The 21,116-nt window shown below is 46.6% G+C and overlaps 1 protein-coding gene across 4 annotated transcripts in view; it reads right to left on the minus strand.

Annotated features, from left to right (window-relative positions):
* Positions 1-20,772, minus strand: part of MDGA1 (MAM domain containing glycosylphosphatidylinositol anchor 1) — a 140,427-nt gene extending 119,655 nt beyond the window's left edge. For 2 of the 4 annotated variants that reach the window (XM_041404427.1, XM_041404430.1), the window contains exons 1-2: positions 19,696-19,940; positions 19,338-19,582 (exon numbers count right to left, since the gene is read on the minus strand). In XM_041404427.1, the coding sequence (XP_041260361.1) occupies positions 19,338-19,464 (127 nt within the window). In that variant the 5' untranslated portion in view covers positions 19,465-19,582; positions 19,696-19,940. Of the gene's footprint in view, positions 1-19,337; positions 19,583-19,695; positions 20,050-20,239 lie in introns of those variants that run through there. The other 2 variants (XM_041404428.1, XM_041404429.1) reach the window with 2 other exon arrangements.
* Between the last annotated feature and the right edge of the window lie 344 nt (positions 20,773-21,116).

Consider the following 21,116-nt stretch of genomic DNA (forward strand, 5'->3'; position numbering starts at 1 on the left):
CCAGGAGGAGAAAAATGGGGTCAAACCAGTTACAGAACACAGCTGAACCAGGCTGAAACCCAGCTGTGGAGAGAGCCATCCAGCCACCCTCACAGGAAACCTACTCCTGGCCACACAAGGAGGGAAGGATGGGCATGAGGCAGAAACCACTTTTTCCCTCTCTCCCCATCTAAAAGGCTACATCCCCATTTAAAAGGCTACATCCCCATTTAAAAGGCTACAGGAAGAGCAGCCTTCTCCTTTCCAGGGCAGCTTTGATGTGCCAGGCCTGTGTGCCCCATGCTGAAAGGATGCAGCAAGGTGTCCCACTGCCCTCTCAGGCAAGCCTGCTGCAGCACCCAGACAGCCCAGGGAGATACCCAGCTCAGAGTTTATCCAGGCTTTTTTCCCAGCCAGTTACCTGGCTCAAGCTTGATTCCCACTTGAGAAACACCACCCTGCAAACCCCCACGATGGGGCCCCCCTCTGTAGGCTGTGCAAATTGGAATACAAATCAGAGGAAAAAGCTTTCCTCTGTTTGAACAAATTGCTATAGATTCACCCCCGTCTCAGGTCAGAGCCCCTGATGGGAAATATTTTCACTGGCTGACTGCTAATAGACTCTGGAGCAGCCACTGGATCAATACGTGAATAAGAAAATTAGCCAGAGCACACAATCTGATTTTACCTTGTTTTGAATTACAGCAGGTTTGTGTTTATTTCACTCCCTCTTCCCTCCTTCCCTCTCTAGCATGCTTCCCCCATCCTTGCTCCCTGGTTACCTATCTATCAAATCTAGTCAGATTTGTGGGAATATAATAAAGTACGTGCAGGAAGATGTAATGCCTTTTGAAGAATGTTTACATGCATTAATATTTTCTAGTGACACTGCAGCACTACCACTCCCTCAGAGGAGAATAGTTCAGGAGCAACAGCAAGATTTTTATACATCCCTCTCAAAAAAGCCATATGCAAACAATTTAAAAAAAAAATCTTCAAAGTAGGATGGAGACTCAGCTGCACACTCCCTCTCAGAAAACCCACGAGGAGGTCAGTAGCAGGGTTTCAGTGCCAGAAATTTAACATAATAATAGCAACAACAACAACAACAACATTAACAACAGCTCAGTCCTTTTATTTGGTGTTGGTGGCAACGGGGATGTGTAACCACACCTGGGCTATATTTCAGAGGCAGAGAGAGCTACACAGACACTAGAAATCATCCTGTTCTTTGAAAGACTTCACCAGCAAAGGGACAAGCAAAATGCTGCCTTTCACAGAGATTCAGTGCCGTGTTTCTGACAACTGAATACATGAACCATTCCAACTTCCTAATCCTTTCTTGCCGGTTTAGAGCCTATTTCATTTTAATCTGGGAATGGCCCTACAAGAAGGGGAGAGACAGAGAAATAGATCACAGATACTAAGCACATTAAAGAAAAAAAGCTGCCAAACCAACTGTTCAGATAGGGCATGTTGCCCAGATAAAATTCAGTGGGAGTAAAATAATTCCTTCTACTTCCTACCCCAGCATCCCACTCTTAGTGCCACCTACAACTGTGTCAAATGAAGAGAGAAAGCACGACTCAATTTTCAGCTTCCTGCTCCTGCACATCATGCTGTGAAGCAAAGCCACCAGCCGGGCACCCATGGAGAACTCCAAGTGCAGAGAAACCCCAGAGCATTCAACGTGAGAGGAGGTCCCCCACTTACATTAACACACCACAAGCGGCTTCGAACTAAACAGTGTGAGCAGAACCTCACACCATCCTCTTTATAAAGCTTCCCTGAGAAACTGCATGTCTGTCTTCCTACCCAGACACTGCTACACGCTGGGAGCAGGACCCTCTCCTTTTGACTTGGCACAGAGTGCAGGGCATCTGCTGGACATTCCCTGCTTTCTGTTCAATTAAACACACCGGGTATCCCAAGGGCAACCTTGCATAATCCCTTGTGTGTCCAATAAGTAAAAAATAAATAAAATATATATATATTATATATATATATACATGCAAATACACATGCAAGTACATATATAAATACACACATAGCTATTTTACTCCCTGTGATATGTGGTCAAGGGGTTTAATACCCCTCCCCACTGTCTCTAACCCCATATTTGTTTAAACTTTATGTTACACTCATGGAAGACTACTAAGTAAACTGTCACCATGCATTATGCTGCTCATAATGGAATATGTACAAATGTCTACCAGCACATCTTCAGTTTCCCTCTTTGTCTGTGGCAGACTACAGCAGGAGTTTGCTAATTACAGCATGCTAATCAAGGAACTCTGAAGAGGAGGATAGGCCATAAATACCAAGTGAGCAAAGACAACCTCAACGAAAGAAAACAGAAAAGACATTTTTTTCAGAAAGCAGCACTTACAGCATGTGATAGTGGATCAAGTCCAGTGAAGGACCACCAAAATGGCCAGGCAGGTGGAGCATATAGTATACGAAGAAAAGCTGAGAAAATTGTGGGTGTGTTTCTTTGGTTGGCTGGTTTGTTTTTTTTTGTTTTTTTTTTCCCTAAGTCTTAAAAAAAGACAGTTAAGCAATACCAGTCAGCAGAACTTATTGGTATTGCTTAACTGGGGAGGGTTGGATGGAGGGAAGATGGACACAGAGTCAGACTCTCCTCAGTGGTTCATGGTAAAATAAGGGCAAAACCCACCAGACACAACACAGGAAATTTGCATTTCTAAAGACAGACACTATTTCACCATACAGTTGGTCAAACACCACAAGGGGGGCCCAAAAACCTGTGGACCCTCCCTCCTCAGGGAAGATCAAGTTCATCTGGATGAGGTATTTAACATCCTGCCTTAACTTCTAACACTAAAATAGCTCAGCTTTGAGCAGAGGGCTGGACCAGGTGACATTCAGAGGTCCCTGCCAACCTCACTCATTCCATGAAGTAACCACATACAAAACAGGTGTAAACTTGGTGATGTATCAAAAAAGGTAAACACCAAAACCACAAAGCAGGACTATCAGGACATCAGACTTGTTTAGCATACATCTTTTTTCTGACTCACTTGGTTTGGTTTGGTTGATTTTTAAGATTTGTTCCAATATTCCAGATGCTATCAGAAATTAACAAGGGCTTTTATGGTTTAGGGTCTCTAAACCAGGCTGCAATCCAGGCAGCAGGAATTTTTGTCAGTCCTTTCACTGAGATTCAGACTGAGGCCTCAATTACCATTACTTTGGCGGAGATTTAAATCTCTGGAGATTTAAATCTCTGGACCTTGCTATCTCCCAGAAAAACTGAAGAGGAATGGAAAATTGCCATTAACTAGATGCAAGCTCAGTCCCAATGAAACAGAACTTTTTTTCCTTTAAAAACAAACATATATTTCCCTCTCTGCTCTGTTTACAGTGTTGATTTCCCCCAGTAGGAAGTTACTCTACCATATCCCTCCTTGAGGACCATAAAACCCAGAAAGAGCTTCTGGGAAGGTGGCCACAGAGCTCCCAACACAACACAAAATGTCACAGCTTTCCCCAGGCAGGGATTCTAGAGAAATCTAGCAGATTATCAGAGACAAAAGCAGTTATTCCCAAATGGATGAGTGATGCCTTTGCCGCAGTGCCTACAACTGCACTGCTCATCCAAGGCACCCGGCCGCTGCCATCCATGGGGCTGCACGTTCCCGGGGGAGAGCGTCCAAATACTGGGGAGGAAGAACAGACCAGCTATGAAAAGGGAAAAGTAATGTTCCTGAGACTCCAGAAAGACAAAAAATGAAGGTCATTCTATGATTTAAGTAGGTGAGAGCCTCATGCAATTCTTTTCCTCAGAGAAAAGGACTGCACTTATCGCTCCTCAGCCCAACCATCCCCGGATGCTGCAGAAGAACTGCAGATCTGGATGTACTGCTCACTGCTTACCCAAGAAACAACAATACACTGATCCAGCCATCACGAACATTAAGAGCACAAAAGCATCTTCAGGAGACAGCTTCTTTCTCTGCCTAGGGAAGTATAGTGTCTGGAGGTTATTCTGTCCTGGAACACGTGGAAGTTGAGTTTTGGCTTTGTTCGAGCATCAGCTGGAACTGGGCTGAGAGGTAACCTGGCCCAGCTGAGCCCCACCAGGCAGGCCAGTGCTACGGGAGACACACCAGCTCCAGAAGCACTCACAGACCTAGAGTCCACACTTCTTCTTGGAGGGTGATGAGATGATGGACAAGTGATCTGGGAATGTATCTGCTCAAGAAAGAGGCAATAAAAACATTTTAAAAACAAAATAAAGGCAACAGCAGCAGCAGCAGCAATAATGCCTGTGTTAGGAATATCGTGACCTGAATTTGTGCACATAAATCAACACATTTAGTTGGACAAGGAAGAAGGTGAAGCTGGAAAGGTCTCTAGGAAGGAAGGCAGAATAAGGGAGCACTGGGAATCTGAAAAGCTATTTGACAGAAAACAAAACCCAACCCAAAGCAGCTGACAGTAAGTTTGCTCTCTCACTCTTGCTCTAAAATGGAAGCAGTGATGAAAGCTCACACCAGCTAACACTACTGCTGGGGCTACGAAAGCAGCCCTGGAAGACTCCAGCCCTGCCTCAGATCACATCTGATCTCACACACAGTCCCCAGGAGACCCAGGAGCCCTTAAGCCCAGACCTCCAGCTCCCTCACGACCAGCAGGCCAGGTTCTCACCCCAGTGAGATGAGACATTTAATGTCAAAAGTGTACAAATAAATACAAAAACATTAACAGAAAGGAAAGGAGAGACATGGACACAGTGGAGAAGTCCATCCACTCTGGTCAGCAGGGCAATCTAAACATATTATACCTAGGTCTTTCTCAGCTGTTTCTCTGCTGTGCTGAGCTTTCCAGTCACCATTCCTTTAGCAGGTGCTGAAGACACTCTGTGCTTCTCCACACATGTTCAAAAGCTTTGTGGAAGAGGGTCAGGAAAATACCCCTCATGAGCACCATGCCTGCTATTTAATCTTATTCATACAAAAAGATCAAACCAAGCTTCCAGCTGCTGTTTGCCTTCAGTGTTGCAACTCAGCAAAAGGCATCACTTAGGTTTTCTTTGCTGCTGCTTCAGCTGTAGGAATTTCCATTGTATCTGGAATTAGCATGCAGGAAGCAGGGGAAAAGGGTTTTCTTCAGTTGCAGACCTCTTACAGGATTTTGTTGACATACTCGCTTTATGTGCAAAAGCATACCGTCCCTTACTTTGCAAACCCCTCTCTCACAAAGCCAATATGTGTATTTAAAATAATGTACCCCTTTGATACAGTTTTTATTGTTCAAACAAGTATTATTTTAAGCACAGTGAATTCAGGAAGAATTCCAAAGGTGAAGCAACAGGAACTGAGGAAAGAGAGAAGGCAGATGGGAAGACAACAGTGACAATGGGACAAAGATTCCCCCCCCACAGCAGGCCCTTATCTCCGAAACAAAGTGAGATCCTGAACACTGGCTCTATTTATGTCCCTTCCTTCTACCTGCATTTTTTAAGGACACCAGAAAAGTTAGGGAACAAACTTAGGTGACAAAGGCAAGCAGAAAAAACTTCAGCAACTGTAGTGCAATTAAGCAACAGAAAGGAAAATTTCCTCTTATTCTGGCATAACAATTCTGTGGGAAAGCAAAGGATGGAGAAAATAAAAAAGAAATCCAAATAACTCTTGCCAACTACTTCCAATTCACTTCAAAGCACCCAGGAGAGACAGGCTTGCAGTCACTAGAAAAGGATATTTGAGTGGCATCACATACCAGATAAAAGAGCCAAAATACTCTTGGGGTAGGAAAGACTGCTTTTCCTATTATTCCAGACTGGCCATTGGCAGTGGGGGCATGATTTGCAGAGAGTTAAGCTCTGTAGATCAAGTATAAGGATTATCCTGTTCTGGAATAATCACAAGAACAATCCAAGTCCTCCAGAGTAGTGGTGTTTTAAATCCAAGTGCCCAGACACTTTTCAAGCCAAGAGAAACAAGAAATCTCCCTGCAGAAATGAGCATCTCAGAAAGCAAATCCAAAAACCATTGACTACAGCACTTGGCCTCTCTGGCAGCACGTTACCTGGCAAGCTAAGTCTCGAGGCACTGCACCCTGGTTAGACAAAGCCAGCACACTTTCTGAAGGGAGATCACACTCCAGGATGCTCTGAGCTCTGATGACAGATCTGTGGTCAGGTTCTCTAGCAGCAGCTCACCAAAGCAACTCAGGGAGTGACTGAGTGACAGCAAAGCAGTGACCACAGCAACCAGGCAGTGATGAAAAGATGCTCACCAATGCAGCCAAGTGGAAACTAAACTGAAGTTTAAAACTAAAAATGTCTTGAGTGAAAATTTAATGGTGATGGGGTAGGGGGGAAAAAAAATCAGATGTCCATGAAAACTGTAAACTACTAAGACAGTACACCACACAAAAACTGTGGTTGCCTGTCTATGCCCCCTCCCTTCACATCCTGATGAAATCACCTCACTGAAATCACCAACTTCATCTCCAAAACCTCTGTCTGAGGCAGACAAGTGGCACACCACCTTCCATTCACACAAGCAGAAGGGCAGAAGAAACAACAGATTTTAACTTTTTGTTGTGATTTAAAGTGAGTTTATTTGTTGCCAGTTGTTATGTTTTGAGATTTTCTTCTACTTGGCTTACACTGAAGTCTTTAAAATAAAAACGTCATAAAGAAAGACTGACAGTAACAGGATCCAAGTCATTATGTGCAGCGTTTTAGGCCAGCATTTTTAGGAGAGGAACAGCACAGTTGGATTTAACTCCCTTGTCTTAGAATTAAAATGCTATCTACAGGAGTAGCACAGCAGAGCCAAAAATTGTATCCAGGAAAGTGAATCCTCTAAGATTTCCTCGACCCTGCTTCTAACTTCTTCTTTTCCTGAGGATCTGAGGAAACTCAAGCATTTCTCCTGGTCAGGCAGTAGCAGAGGCTTGAGTCAGAGTTTGGCCAGCAGCTTTTGCTGACAGATCACAGGCACAAGGGCTGCCTGCTCACAGCCCCGCAGCAGCTTCACTTCTGGGCTAACAAATAAAAAGCCATCCGTGTCATCAAGGTGAGCAGGTGTGACAAAGCACAAATGAGAGCTAAGATATCAACAAAAATCCAATCAGCCAAACATGCCTCAAAAACTAACCACAATGACTCACTGGATCAGACAAAGAGGGAGAAAAACATTGCAGGAAAAATCAGTTAGTTCAGCAACTGATCCCCTTAATTACAAATTATCACCCATTTGACACCACCCTGGGATTTGGGCTCCAGCCTTGCTGTCACCCACTTGTGTTTATCCACAGACAATAGCAATGATCACAGAGCATGTGGGACCCTAAAAAAAAAAGTGTTTAGAAGTACATACACAAATGCTACATTTATTCCCCTTTTTCTTGCAATGGAGGTGCTAAGATAATACCCCTTTTACATGACCCTGAACTTAGAGCTATTGCTTTCTGGCAGATGTGCAATCCTGTTTAGGGAAGGCTTCTGCCTGATGGGGGTAGCAGTTCTCACTTGCTCTTCCAATCCTTCATTTTCAACAGCAACAATATCATGGGTATTATCATGAGATCAATGAAAGAAAGAAACATTCACATTCCTCAAACTTACACAGCATCAGCAGCATCCATTTCTTTCTTCTCTTTTCTTTTTCTTCTCTTTTTTTTTACATCCAACAATAGCTAGAAACAATTCCTTCTCATTTCCCTTTATTTCCCTTTCCACCTCACCAAGCACATCACAGATCCTACTACTTTTGTGCTTTTTGGCATTTTCCCATTTCCTCCTTCTGCAAAGTTTTGATTTAGGCTAGCAAGCAAAAAGCTCATAAGCATGGTTTCCTTCCCCCAGCATCCTCACTTTCTGCTTCCTCTAGACTTGCTTTGAGACAATCAAATGTAATTCTTAAATTAACCTCTGTCTGTGAAGTATCAGTTCTGCTGGAGCTTTACAGCACACTGTTCTATGCAAGGAAACAAAATTTGCGATGCTGTGGCGTGGGGCTGGTCCTCATCTTTCTCTGCTGCCCTTTTAAGTGTCTGTACAAAATGCCCTGCTGACCCAACCGAAACTGAGTGATAAGCAGCTGATCTACTGTCTTTTACCCAAAGTCTCCTATCTAAAACCATCTCCTTAAGCAAGCCATATGCTGCAAACACACTTTGAAATGTCTCCATCATAATCCAAGAAGCAGAACTGTTTGTCAAGTAGCATACACACTACTGCTGGCCACTTGGAATAACCATCAGCCACAAGTAGGTACATATGCTCATTGTGATCTGCAAAAATCAGCATGGCATCTTTGCCAAGGCTTAGCAAATGCCAGAGTGGTTTCTGGTTTCAGTAACTAACATTCACTTTGGCTAATTTCTTCTTCTACATGGAGTTCCAAGCCTGATTACCAACCGCACATACATAACAAATTGCTTCTTTCAATTTGTTGTGGTGATATTCATGCCTCTCACCCAACATTCCAACATGAAAGATTTATGGTATTAATCATGCACATCATAGTAAACAGTCATTCTCTACTGTCAATTGCATTTTTCTGCTGAAATAAGGATGAAAGTGCTGAGCTGTTTATCATTTGACCAGCCAGAACACAAACTATTATTGTGCTATTTTAACCAAAGCTGGGGCTTAGTTTCTATGGGTAACATCTTCAGATGCAGCGACACGGTACAGGAGCTTGACTATCCTATTTTAAAGAAACAATTTAGAAACTAAATCACAGCTCAATGCAGGGCTTGTCTGTGCATGGAGTTATTCAGAAATAGCTTTTCAAAATTAAAGATTAATTCCAGACCTGCTGTTCAGAGGTTCTCTTTCACCATTTAATGCAGCAAACTGCATTAAGCCAATTTACACTCCTGCATCTATGCTTGCTTGAAAGACACCACAAATCAAGAAGAACACTGGCATTTGTCTTGCTGGAGCTTGCAGCTGTGGGATTGCAGCAGCTAAGCTGCTGCAGCCGTCAAACTTCCAAGTGCACCCCACAATAAGCCAGCCAGTTGGATTTACAGGATTCTCATGCAGTGGCACAAGCAGGAGTTGAGTCAACTCTACGTGTTTGCACTGCAATCCAAAAGGAAGCACAGACCTGGTGCAGGTGCCCCAGAGTTTATTTATAGGGGGGTCAAGTGCAGTATGTCGCTGCCGGGTGAGCCCAGGCACGGGGGCTCAGCACACGCCGCGGGATCACTCACGAGTGGCTGGAGCACAGGCCAGGCTGAGCTCCATGCTGTTACTGCTGCACTGCCATCAGTAACCAAAACTGTGAATTTAAAGCTAGCTCAAGAGTGCACCCACAAATCACAGTCCTACTGCTCTGTAGGCGTTAGTGTTTGTGCACTGTAAGTCAAATTGTCAAACAAATACCACTGACACCAAGTCCTTTTGGTCTTCATTAGCATTTGGGAAACAAACACTAGAAATTTCTCTCTGTCTTTATACTTGTAAGAAAGCTAAGAATACAGTTTAGCACATACCTAAAATGACAAAATGTGTTGGAATATTCACATATCCCTTTTGCTTCTTCAAAAGCTGTGCTCTGCTCTGGCACCCAGCCATATTTTAGAGTCATAGCACTTGATATCACAGCTTCTCCTTTGTCCTAGGCACTGTCCCTAATCATGTACCTGCTTTTCTTCCCATCCTAAAACTTTGCTCCTTTGTTGCAAACAAGCCTTTCTGTCTTTCTACTAGGTGCCATCAATAGTCATTTAACCTCCTCCATTCATGACAGAAGTTTTCCATAGCAAGAAATACTGCTTCTTTGATCAAGTGCAAAATAATTTAAATTGTTGCAGTGAGTCAACAGTTTCCAAAACTGATCCTTCTGCAGATCCAAGCGCAGCAAAGCCATGTGTGTACCCACAACTGAAACATTTCTGTCTCTCTGGTGCTTAACTTCTAGAAGAGCTCCAAAGGGTGTCCTAAAATAAATTCGAACCCATGCCAAAGATGAGCTAAATTAGTAGTGAACGACAAAACATGGTTTTGATTTCTTACTAAAAAATCCTGATTCGGTGATAACTGGATCAGAGCCTATTTTCAATGGCTTATGCCTTCTTTTTTAGGATGTATTTACCTTGGATCTATCAGCCACAGGGATTGCACTTAATACCAACTGCATTTTACCAGAGAGAAAAGGATGGTTAAAACTTTGCTGATGTTCGATTCTCCATTCTGCCATCGGCAAATCACTTTATCTCCATCTCATTTCCCCACAAGCAGAGTGGAATAACCAGGCAACAGAAGCATTGTAAAGGTGGAAGCTCATAGATATTAAAGGGATGGGAGACACATAAGCCCACAAGAAGTCCTGCATGTACACTGTGAGAGGGATTTTCAAGGTCTATCAACTGCAGATGCCCCTACCATTTAAATATTCTGAACACCCCAGTTGGATTTACATGACTGGCAGGGGAATTCAGTCTCCCATCACCAGCTGGCTCTTGCTGCTCAGGTTACTTTAACAAGCCTCAAGTTCTCACTGTTCTGCTATTTTGAGGAATGCGCCAAGTTAGATTAATCCATTTATTAAACTCAGGAAAAGACACTCATTCTTCACTCTAAATCTACAAATGCCTTTTTTCTGCTATGCAAGGCGTGCAACAAGCACCAGAAGGTGAAACAGTATTTGTAAGCAAAACCCATTTTGACACTTTTTCAAACATCTGTCTGAATCACATCTTTGTTTTTCCTTTTTATTTCATCACAAAGGCACACAAGAGATGCAAAAGATTCTTATCCACATTTATTTTAAAACAATTTACGCTAATTAGTGAAGGACCATTTCCTTCTGAAACAGGAGCAGCAATAGCAAGCAGTTACTCTTGTATTAAATGTCCACCTGCAGACATCCTAAAGCTTTTCTCACAGCTTGACTTCAGCTTTCAATGTTTTGTCAGTTCTTCTCTAGGCAACATTTGCTTATTTGTCTTCAGAAGCTGCCGTTCTTTGTCAATTGCTATCCTCACCCTGCCATTTCCATTTAAAGGAACCCAGCAAAAGTATCTGAATGCCATTTGTCCTATGCTACAGCTCACAGTGGAGAGAAACCACCAGCCAGCAGATCACAGCCAGGAGGATTTTCAGTTACAATGGCAGTGTCTCCCTTATGCAAGCTAAAGCAAAGGGTAACAGCCATGAGTGATTTGCAGCAGGAGTGAAAAAGGAGCCACAAGAAAGCAGGAGGATGGCTAGAGCAATAAAAGCTGCTTGAGGTCCTTGCTTGCTGCCTCGATGCACCCTGTCCCTGGAGCTCTGCAGCCCGGCACAGGGCCGTGACCTGCTCACAGAGCAGCGCTGGTGACTTCACATCACCAGGGCACTCCAGCACAACGGCTGTCCCCAGTGGGCTGTCCTGCTCTATTCACAACCACTGAAATACATAACCATGTCTACACAGCTGTTCCTTGCTAGCACAGTACTGAGAACACTGAGTGCTTTCCAGAAGGAGCATCCTTCTCAGAGGAGTTCAAGCATTACCAGAACCATAAAGCTCTCTCTTCACTTTGGGAATACAGTCACAAGCACACACTGGAGTAACCACATTGCCTAGTCTAGAAGAACAAATGGAAAATTTAAAGAACTAATTATTTCTATTCAGCTGCCTCTCTACTTCCCTGGTTAACTGTGGGTGTCTCCTTTTGCCAGCCATGGGCCACTGTATTGGGCATTAAAACAAAAGCTTTAGTAGTCAGAAGATGACCTTGGAAACAGCATGGCAAATACAGTGGTGCAAAGAACTCCCTGCAGGTAGTCACAATGCTCAGAAGACAATGTTGCCCTAGGCTAAGGTCCCTATAAGCCATGTTTTCCAGGGGCCAAAGAACCAGCATCCATCCTATACCTCTGCTGTGGGCCACTCAGGCTCTGCTGCATCACAGAACCAAGGCTATAGAAATATCACAGCACTAAAGACCTCAACTGAGAATTTTAAAGCCCGATAGTCAGATGTCACCTTGCTGTCTTTTCTTCCTCTCCCAGAGCAAGGCCATGCATGAGTATCCCTCTTCCCTCATATCCATTCAGATTTCTTTAATCCTACCTTTTTGAGAACCAAAACCAACGAAACAGAAGCCTAAACAAACAAAACAAAAGTCCCCAACCACAACTACACAGATGTATTAAGGGAAAAAAAAATAAAAGATAAGAAAAAAATGAGGGAAAACCTAATGAAGGATTTAAGTGGCCTGCACTCTCTTTTTTGAAAATTATTTGTTTGGAAATGGACAAGAAGGAGTGGAAGAATAGCACATTCATAATCCAGGAGAGAGTGGAAAACAAATAGAACTCAGGAAATTATTAAAAAAAAAAAAACAAAAAAACAAAAAAAAAAAAAAAAAAAAAAAAAGAAAAAAAAAAAAAAAAAAAACCCCAAAAAAAAAAAAAAAAAAAAAAACCCAAAAAAACCAAAACCAAACACAGGGAGGAGGTGAGGTGCTAATGTAGTGCTTGGGTACAGTTTGACAGAGCTTCAGATCCTAAAACAAGCCCGGGACAGATGCAAAGCCACACGCAGGCAGCTAGAGCCAAAACCTGGACGCGGCAGCTCCATCCCGGGCGCTCGTTCCCACACAGCCTCCCGGAAGACGCGGGAATGACAGCAGGGTCCCGCCCGAAGTCGCCGAGGCGGCCACGGGAAGAACTGCGCTGCGCCCGGCCGCGCCCAGCCCGTCCCACGCGTGTCCGGCCGGGAGGCGGCTGCGGGCGCCGCGGGAGCGTGTCCCGAGGAAATCCCGGCCGCTCTCTCCCGGGAAAGGGGCGCTGGCCGGGCACCCCCGCGGGGCCGCGCAACGCCTCCCTCTGCCGGGCAGCGGCGGAGGCGCGGCCCCGCCGCCCAGATGTGCTCCGCAGCCACAGCTGGAGAGCAGCCGCCGGCGGGACGGGGAAGGACGGGCAGCCTCTTCCTCGGGTGGGAGGGGAAGCGGGAACCGCCTGCGGCGGCGCTTTCTGCGTGGGCAGAAGTCACAGAAAATAAGCGGGAGCCTAAACCTTGTTCCGAGAAACACCTGACACTGGGCACAAAGGCTCTCGGCCTCCCAGCATGTGCTGTCCCAGCTGCCCTGGTGCTAACAGCCATTCTCCCGCTTGAATTTCGTTGAGACCAGATCAGCTGTAGCCCAGGATCTCCTTCTCCTCCTCCACTTCTCCAGCTCTTTCCTAGCTCTTTAATGCAGCACTTTTGAGTCTCAGCTCCATGGGTGTTCACACATTTAATTTCTTCTTTTAAACAGCAGGCAAGTGCTTAGCTGTAAGAAACAAACTTTTGTCGCTTCTTCAATCAACTTCCCCAAATGAGGGGCAGATAAGAGCCCTTTTTCTTTTCAGATCCAAGTAGTTTGGATCCTACAAAAGATCTCACCATGGGCACAGAGACATAAAATACACAAATTCTCCTTTTCCACTTCTCAACACATCACTCTCTCTGGTGGATCCTGAAGGCCTTTCCAGATCAGCATTCTTCTGTGTGCTGTCAATGCCATAGCTCTCCCCTTTCCTCCACAAGCTCGGGGCACACTGGCACATTTTACCCTTTTGAATTTAAACCTGTACCACACCAGAGGATGATGATCAGCAGAAAGAGACTGGGACACAGGCACGTAGTGTGTTCACCTTGACTGCTTGAGAGCAGAAATGGTCTCAAAGTTTTCTTAACAGTTTCAGCATACCTAAGATCTGGGCTACCAGGTATGGCCTGAAGAAACACATCTTGTATCACCAGATGTGGGCACCCACTGCCTTTCCAAGAACAAACCAACGTTATCCACTGTCTCTTGTCTAGAGGGCTCATCTTCCCCACAGCAAAGCACAGCCTTCTGACAACACAACACAGCAACCCCTCTGCACAAGAAGTCCCTACATCTCACCTGATGAGAACTTCACCAATGAACTGTCTCCCCAGAGGTACACACGCAAACCAGTCGCCTGTGGACTTACCTTATGCCACCCAAAGAAGCCTTTTGCAGGCAGGGTTCGGGACATTTCTATTAATGGAGTAAGAAATATCTCCCACCCCAAGCTGCCTTTCACTAGCAGAAATGCACCTCTCTCTACTGCTTTTACCAGCACACTGGCACTGGGCAGAAGGCAATTTTCCCCCATCCCCCCACCTCTGCCCTCCTGATAACAAGCCATAGCCATGCAGGCATGGTTCTTAGCTTAATGCTAATAGACTATGCTTAATGAACCAAGAGAGCACAGTGTATATGGAGGGAGGGACTGGAAGCCTGAAACCACACTATTCAAGCAAGCAGAATAGCAGTAACTCATCAAAACACAGGCAAAACTGTAGGGCTTCTGGTTGATGGGAAGTGTCACAAGATTACTGAGTTACCAGCATGGAAATCATTTTTATCTTTACTTCAAAATAAGAACAGCAGCCTCAGCAGCACAGCACCCCTCACTGCCACTACTGAATTACTGTCTTGAACCTCCAGGGCCATCTTCTGCTGCATCTTCCACTTACTGGGAGTCACTTACTACACCCACCTCTCCCCCTCTTTCAAACTCATCTGAAATCATATATATACATATATATATTTCAGAAACTCCAGTGTGAACCTGACATGGTGATAATTTTAAAAGCTGTGCTGCTCATGTCAAATTATTCAACATCTGTCTTCATGTTCCCACAAAAATTAGCATAGGATGGTGGTTTCTGATGACACCTATAGTGAAATATTTTGACTTCACCCAGCAAGTTGCAAACAACCTGTCAAGAGGATAATGTCAGTTTTCTAGTACTGCATATTAAAGTGAATTGAGGGCTTATCTGGTGTGTGAAGCTACTGACCTGACCTAAAACCAGAGGCTCTAGTGTCACAGAAGAGGGAATCTGACACATTACAACTGAAGAACAGCAAGGTATTCTGAAGCTGGACAGATTTAATGCCTTGACCTATAAGAGCCGATCAAGAACTATGCAAATCTTGGACCAACCCAGTCCATTGGTGAAACTAGTCCTATGGCACTCCAGTTAGAAGACTCATTCCTCAAAAGACTATACAGCCTAGGCCAACACAGATTTAAGAGCTGGACAGCAAAGAGAAATGACTGAGCACAAAGGATGTGTGTACATCCATGTATATATGCGTACACACACACACACACACACACACACACACACACACACACACACATTTAGTTTGGAGGGCCACTGTGCTCAAGCACTGCCAAGAAGTGGCTCACAGGAGCCAGCTCCATCATTCCTTTAGCTAGCAATCTCTTCAGCCATTTCTGAAAACATGGGGTACACTGAGATGACAGCAAGGTACTTGAAGAGCTCCATGTCTTGGCTCCCTGATACTGCTGGCAAAATAGTTCTAGGCATAGGCACGTGAAGGGGAGGGATTCAGATCAGCAGGCTCCACGTGACATTAGAGTGCCTATGCCCCTGTCAGCAGAAGATATGGATGCATATTGGTTGCAAGAGGGTATGAGGCAGTCTACATGAAAAAAACTCTACAAAAAGTGTTTGTACTTAAAAAACCAAATGAACCCAACAAAAACAAACAAAAAAACCAAAACAAAAAACAAAAAAAACTAGGCAAAAGGAGCAGGAAACAAATCATGTCATGTGCACATGAAATGAAAAAGTGTGGATGTTTATAGCCTAAACAGCAGATATGTTTTACTATGACACTCCTCCATCACAGACCCAAGAAAACAGCCTTCCACTAGTTTGGGGTGGGGTTTTTTTGCTGTCTGTAGTGGCATCTCGGGGATGATTCAATGTGATGGTGTCTCTTAAAACAAAGAGCCTTAACAGGTCATTTATTCCCCACCTCCAAGGCCCAGACAGGACCACCCGATGCTCCAAGTGCTTCATCCCGCCAGTTTCAAGTGCAGCCCATCCAGTCCCTCTGATCATGGTGCCAGGCAGCTTTCCTTGCTGCCCAGCCTAAACATTTCCATCATCTTGCTGTATGTAGCCCCTCACCGCACACAGTGATGCCCATTCCTGCAATGTCTTTTCAGCAGTTGAATCAGGAGAGGCAGGGGACAAAACATCTCCGTTTCTTATTCTGCCCAAAAGGCTGCTGCTGATCAGTGGGACTGTGCTAATTGCAAGACAACCCAGAAATGTTAATTATACACTGCACATGGAGCGAGCACAGCAGCAGCACTGTGCGCACCAAACCAGAGCTACCCAAGTCCTGGAATCTAGAAAGCAGAGTGGGAGGCAAGAGGCATGCTTTTCCCTTTGAATGCCACCACCACGCCCCAATCCTTTCCTCTCAGTCTAACTTACAGTCTTTAAGTGCTGATAACTACAAGCCTTGAAGGGCAAGTCCCCTGTCTCCTTACCTCTTCCTTCCTCCTCCTCAATTCTGACATTTTCCAGAGATCTATTATAGTTGGCTTCTCATCTTGACCAGCAGCATTAATGCACCAGGACTGAAAAGCACATGCAGTCTGGGAAATAGGCTACCACAAAAGGCTGATAAAAGTTGCCTCTTGGCAGCCTGCTGAATTGCCTTCCCCATCAGGCCGGCCTTGTCTCACTGCAACAAACAAGGCTGAAAGAATGGGATCAGCTAATGAGAAGAGGGTTTCAGACACACTTCAGTCATTACAACAAATGCCAATTTATATAACAAGCCTCTTCAGGTAGTAGGCAAAAAGCACCTTGACTCCTAATTAAATTGCACCTCAATTGCAAATGCTTCTTTCCCAGAACCCCCCTTATCCACATTTTATTTATACCATTCATCTCAATAAACCTCTCCAACGACTCTGCTCTCCCAGACAGAGGTCTTTTGTACACAACCATGTGGGTGTATTATTTAAAGGGTACATCACATGGATACTTTATCTTGTTTAATCTGATTTAATCTCAGGAGATTTGCTAAAGTAAAATATATTTATAGAGCCATACAGATGCCTCCCCCAGTCTCCACTGCCAATATGCAAAGGCAGGAAAAGAGATCTGAACCATGACACATGAGTTCCCATAATTTTTACATTAGGTGCCATATGAGATTGACATTCACAACACAGAATGCTGAAGTACAGCTTAAAGCTATGGCAAGAGACCAATATAGAGGAAAAACCCAAGTGGAGGGGGGGCAGTGGGACTAATTTCTAATCCTGCTTTTTATTTATTCTTGCACATATAACAATATTAATCCAGCTCTGCTTGAGCCATCAGTAACAGCAACTTCACATCCAAAGAAACAGTGCTGGCTGCAGAAGGCATGAAATCAGCCCAGGGTAGTGGACTGAAGGCAGAATTGGTAAGGACAATATGAAAACTATTAGTCACCGTCCAAGTTTGCAGCGTGCTGATTCCACGAGACACTGCTCTGGGCTGCACTCAGTGACAACTGCGTATTAAGGCTCCTGTTGTTCGCCAGTTTGAAGAGGTAGGGGTGGAAAGAGGAAGGAAGACCCTAGATTTCCCCTTTGTGTAGTTAAGTAAGAGAACAGATAGAAGTAGTGGACCATTTTGGCTTAAAAGGATGCCTTCATCTTAGTGTATGTGTGCATCTGTGCTTTCTTTGTACACAGCTTCTGCAATCTCTCTCTGAGAGAAAAAGATAAAAACATCGGTAAGTTATTCTGAAGATCTAATAGCAGCAGCTCTGTCAAATGCAAGTTCACTGAAGTGTATGAAAAAATACAACAGGCTACCCTCTAAAGCACATTCAAGCAAACCTGGTTTTAAGCTCTGTCCCTCTTGCTACAATTCTAAGCAGTTAGTCCATTCTACAGCAATTGACAGCTAGCTATTCAGCAGCAAAAACACTGAAGTGAAATAATAAAAGTTCAGCTAGAAGCAGATCACCTGTTTTAAAAGATTAAATTATATGCCCTGACCAGGTTTCTGTACAAACTCATTCTACTCCTCATCCTTCCAGCCTTTCAAGGGTCATACAATTTTCATCTGGATATGCAGACTGGGAGAAAACACATAGACTGAGAAGAAGAAAGAAAAAAATAAAGGAAGCTAAACACCCTCTATTTAAAATGGTTATTTTACAGAACAGACCCAAACTCAAATTAACATCCCAGTCCTCAAGGAGAAAGGAGGAATTGTTTCCATTAAAGAAATACATCATTAAAAAGTGACCTACAAAGACTTACCCATAGTCAGTGAGACTGAACTGATCTTTGCCAGAGCTCACACAAGAGACTGGCTTCGTGCTGTTGAAAAAGAGGGAGAGGGGGGGCTGGACTCCCTCACTGGGGTCTCTCTTCAGAGCTCAGAGAGCTTGGCTTGTTAGAGGCAGTGGCATGCCTTCCAGAAGGACTTAACAGCAACGCACAACTGAGTTGTAAGCCAAGATAAAGCCGGCTTGTTATGAGAGACAAGTCTTGTGGGCTGCTTTTATTTATTTTTTCCCAGTGTATTGGAGATGCAGATCTTGTAAAGCAAGAATTCAGAGGGGGCTGGGAGAGGGAAAGGGGGGCTGCACGTCTGGCTAAAGTAAACCCCGGGTGTTCTCTCAGCCCGGGGCTTGTGCTCGGCAGCACGGGGTGTCATCCCCCGCCTCTGCCCTCGCACTGAGGGGCTGCGGAAGGCAGACCTCTCATGAAGAGACCACCCGAGCTCGCCATTTGCCACCCTGCCTGCAAACAAGCAGAGGAAGTAAGCTCCGTAAATGCAAAAATAATAATATTTAAAAAGGGGGGAAAAAAAATCAAGCAGCTCGGCATCATCTCTGCCACAGACCACCACCCACCCATCTCCATCACCTTAAGAAGAAAATCAGCCGCGAAGTTCCACAGGGCAAAACCAGCCTCTCCCCCTGGGGCAACCCGGCGGGGCTGGCCGCGGGGAGCCGAGCCGGGCGGAGCCGTGCCGGGTGGAGCCGTGCCGGTGGCGGGAGCGGGCAGCCCCCGGCACGCAGGGAGCCAGACCGGGCAGCCCGCACGCCCTTCTCCCTGCTTCCCCGTGCCGGTGGTCCTGAGAGCAAGGAAACCCGCAAGCGCATCGCCGAGAAAGGATCCTCCGTCCTCCCCCTGCCCCAAAGAAAATGCAACTCGGAGGTGCTCCCAGAGCCGCCCCCGCCGACATCAGCGTGGCGTCCCCACGCGAGGCGGGTGGGAAGAGGAGAGGCAGGGCCGGGGCTCCAGTCGCTCCCCCGGCGGCAGTCCCGCCGGCGGTCCCTCCGTGCCATCTCGGCGGACTCGTACATGGGAGGCGGCCAGAGGTTACGGCGAGAAATTATGAAGTAGCTACAGGCGCTGGAAGCCCTATTGCTGCGTCAGTCTCTCCGCTCAGGCTGAGACGAGCTTCGGCGGCATCATTTACTTTCTCCTGCAGGTGCTTTTTAACTTTGATCCCACCGCCGCCGCCTGCGCCCTCGCCCCCCACCCCTCCTTGGCAAACAGCGAGAACGTCTCTTACCGTACACCCCTTGTCCCCTGCTGTACACCGGCACCAGAGATAGGAATAAAAAACAGATCATGTCCATCTTCAAGGCAGAGCCTTCATCGCCGGCGAAGAAAAACAGCCAAAACAGCTCAGGCAGCATCCGGCGGGGGAGCAAGGAGCAGCCGAAAGCCTCCCGAAACGCCGCCCCATGCGCCCCGCTCCGCGCCGGGCACCGGCGCCCCTCGGGCGGAGAAAGGCACCCCCCACACAGGGGCCACCTGGGGGTAAAATTTAAAATTTAGGGAAAAAAAATAAAAGAAAGAAAGAAAAAAAGAGAGAAAGGAGGGAGAGAGCGAGAGAAGAAGGCAGGGAGGGCAGAAACGCGGAGTACCGCTTCCCCCTTCCCCTCTCCAGGTTGCTCGAGGATCTCCCAGGCTCACAGGCAGCCGCACCCGCGCTCGGGGTACGGGGAAAGGCCAGCCCGGGGGCACCGGGCCGGCACCGGGTAGGGCAGGAGCAGGACCCGGGCCAGCCCGGGCTCCTTTGTTCCGCGGGAGCTGCCGAGCGCTGCCCCAAGTCCCGCGCTGCCCGAAGTGCTGCCAACTGGGGCCAACTTGAGTGAGTCCTCACCCTCCCTCCTCCTGACGAGGCTCTGGCCGCAGCCCCTGGAGCGGACGGGGAGAAGGAGAAGGAGGTGGAGAAAAAGGGGGGAAGCGAGGGTGGGGGGTAGGAGCCAGCTGCTGAAAAGCGGAGGAAGGGATAGGTGATTCTCGCTCCTCTTTTCCAGATCTTCTGAGGAGGGGATTGTTGTAATTAATCAAATCCAGGAAGGATTTTTTTTTTTTTAAGCGGCTCCCAAGAGCTCCCCCAGCTGCACTGCACCGCCCCAACCAGCCTGAAGGGAGAAGCAACCGAGGAGCAGACAGACCACGCACCCTCGCAGCGCCTGCAGCTCAGCCCGGCTCTCCTCGCCTCCTCCCCAGCCTGCCAGGTCCTTCGCTCTTCAAAACTTTCCCTGATGTTGTGTGCCAGCCTCGTGTGGGTGCGTCGCCTCCGTGCTTGCCTGCTCCGCCCGCCTCGCAGAGGATTTGCAGCTGTACAGGAGCCCGTGTCTCTCTCCCTCGACGGCTGCCGGAGCTCCTAGTGGGAACTAACGGGCTGCAACTGCAAGGTAGCCGGCAATGAGGGACAAGAAGACGGACAAAGTTGAGCTACTTCTGCCAGACGCCAGCTGGAAACCGCTTGGGAGGTCTCTACCCGACCGCTGTTTCCTGGAGCGCCACAATCTCCTGCAGAAATTCCCGGGAACGCCACCGCTGCCCAGGCGGCCCCGGGGCTCCCCGCTCACCGCCCCCCGACGGGGCGTCCGCGCCTTCCCGCGCCCGCCGGCGGGGCTGGCCCGGCGGCGCCTCGCTCCTGCCTGCCTGCCGCCTCTGCCAGCCGCGCCTGATTTTCTACTCTCTTGGCTTTCCAGGTTTTCTCCCTACCCTCTTTACCATTTCATTACCCTTCGCTAAAAAAAAAAAAAAAAAAAAAAAAAAAAAAAAAAAAAGAGCCAATTAAAGCGGGCGTGCCGGGGAGAGCCCTGCCTCCTGCCCAATTCTGCGAGCTTCCCCGGCCCAATTATGGACAAGACCGCAGGGATGGGAGAAAGAGGGACTTGCTTCGGGCGGGAGACCGGTTGTCAGTCCGGGGTACTCTCATCCTCAGGACCCTCGCAGCAAGGTCGGCTTCTCCCGGCTGGGACATGAGATGCCAAGGCATGGGGGACAGCGCAGGTTTCCGGGGTGTCTCCCGTGCTGGTGCTCGCAG

This window comes from Onychostruthus taczanowskii, unplaced genomic scaffold (assembly GCF_017590055.1).
Source record: "Onychostruthus taczanowskii isolate IOZ18803 unplaced genomic scaffold, ASM1759005v1 scaffold21, whole genome shotgun sequence".
Lineage (NCBI taxonomy): Eukaryota > Metazoa > Chordata > Aves > Passeriformes > Passeridae > Onychostruthus > Onychostruthus taczanowskii.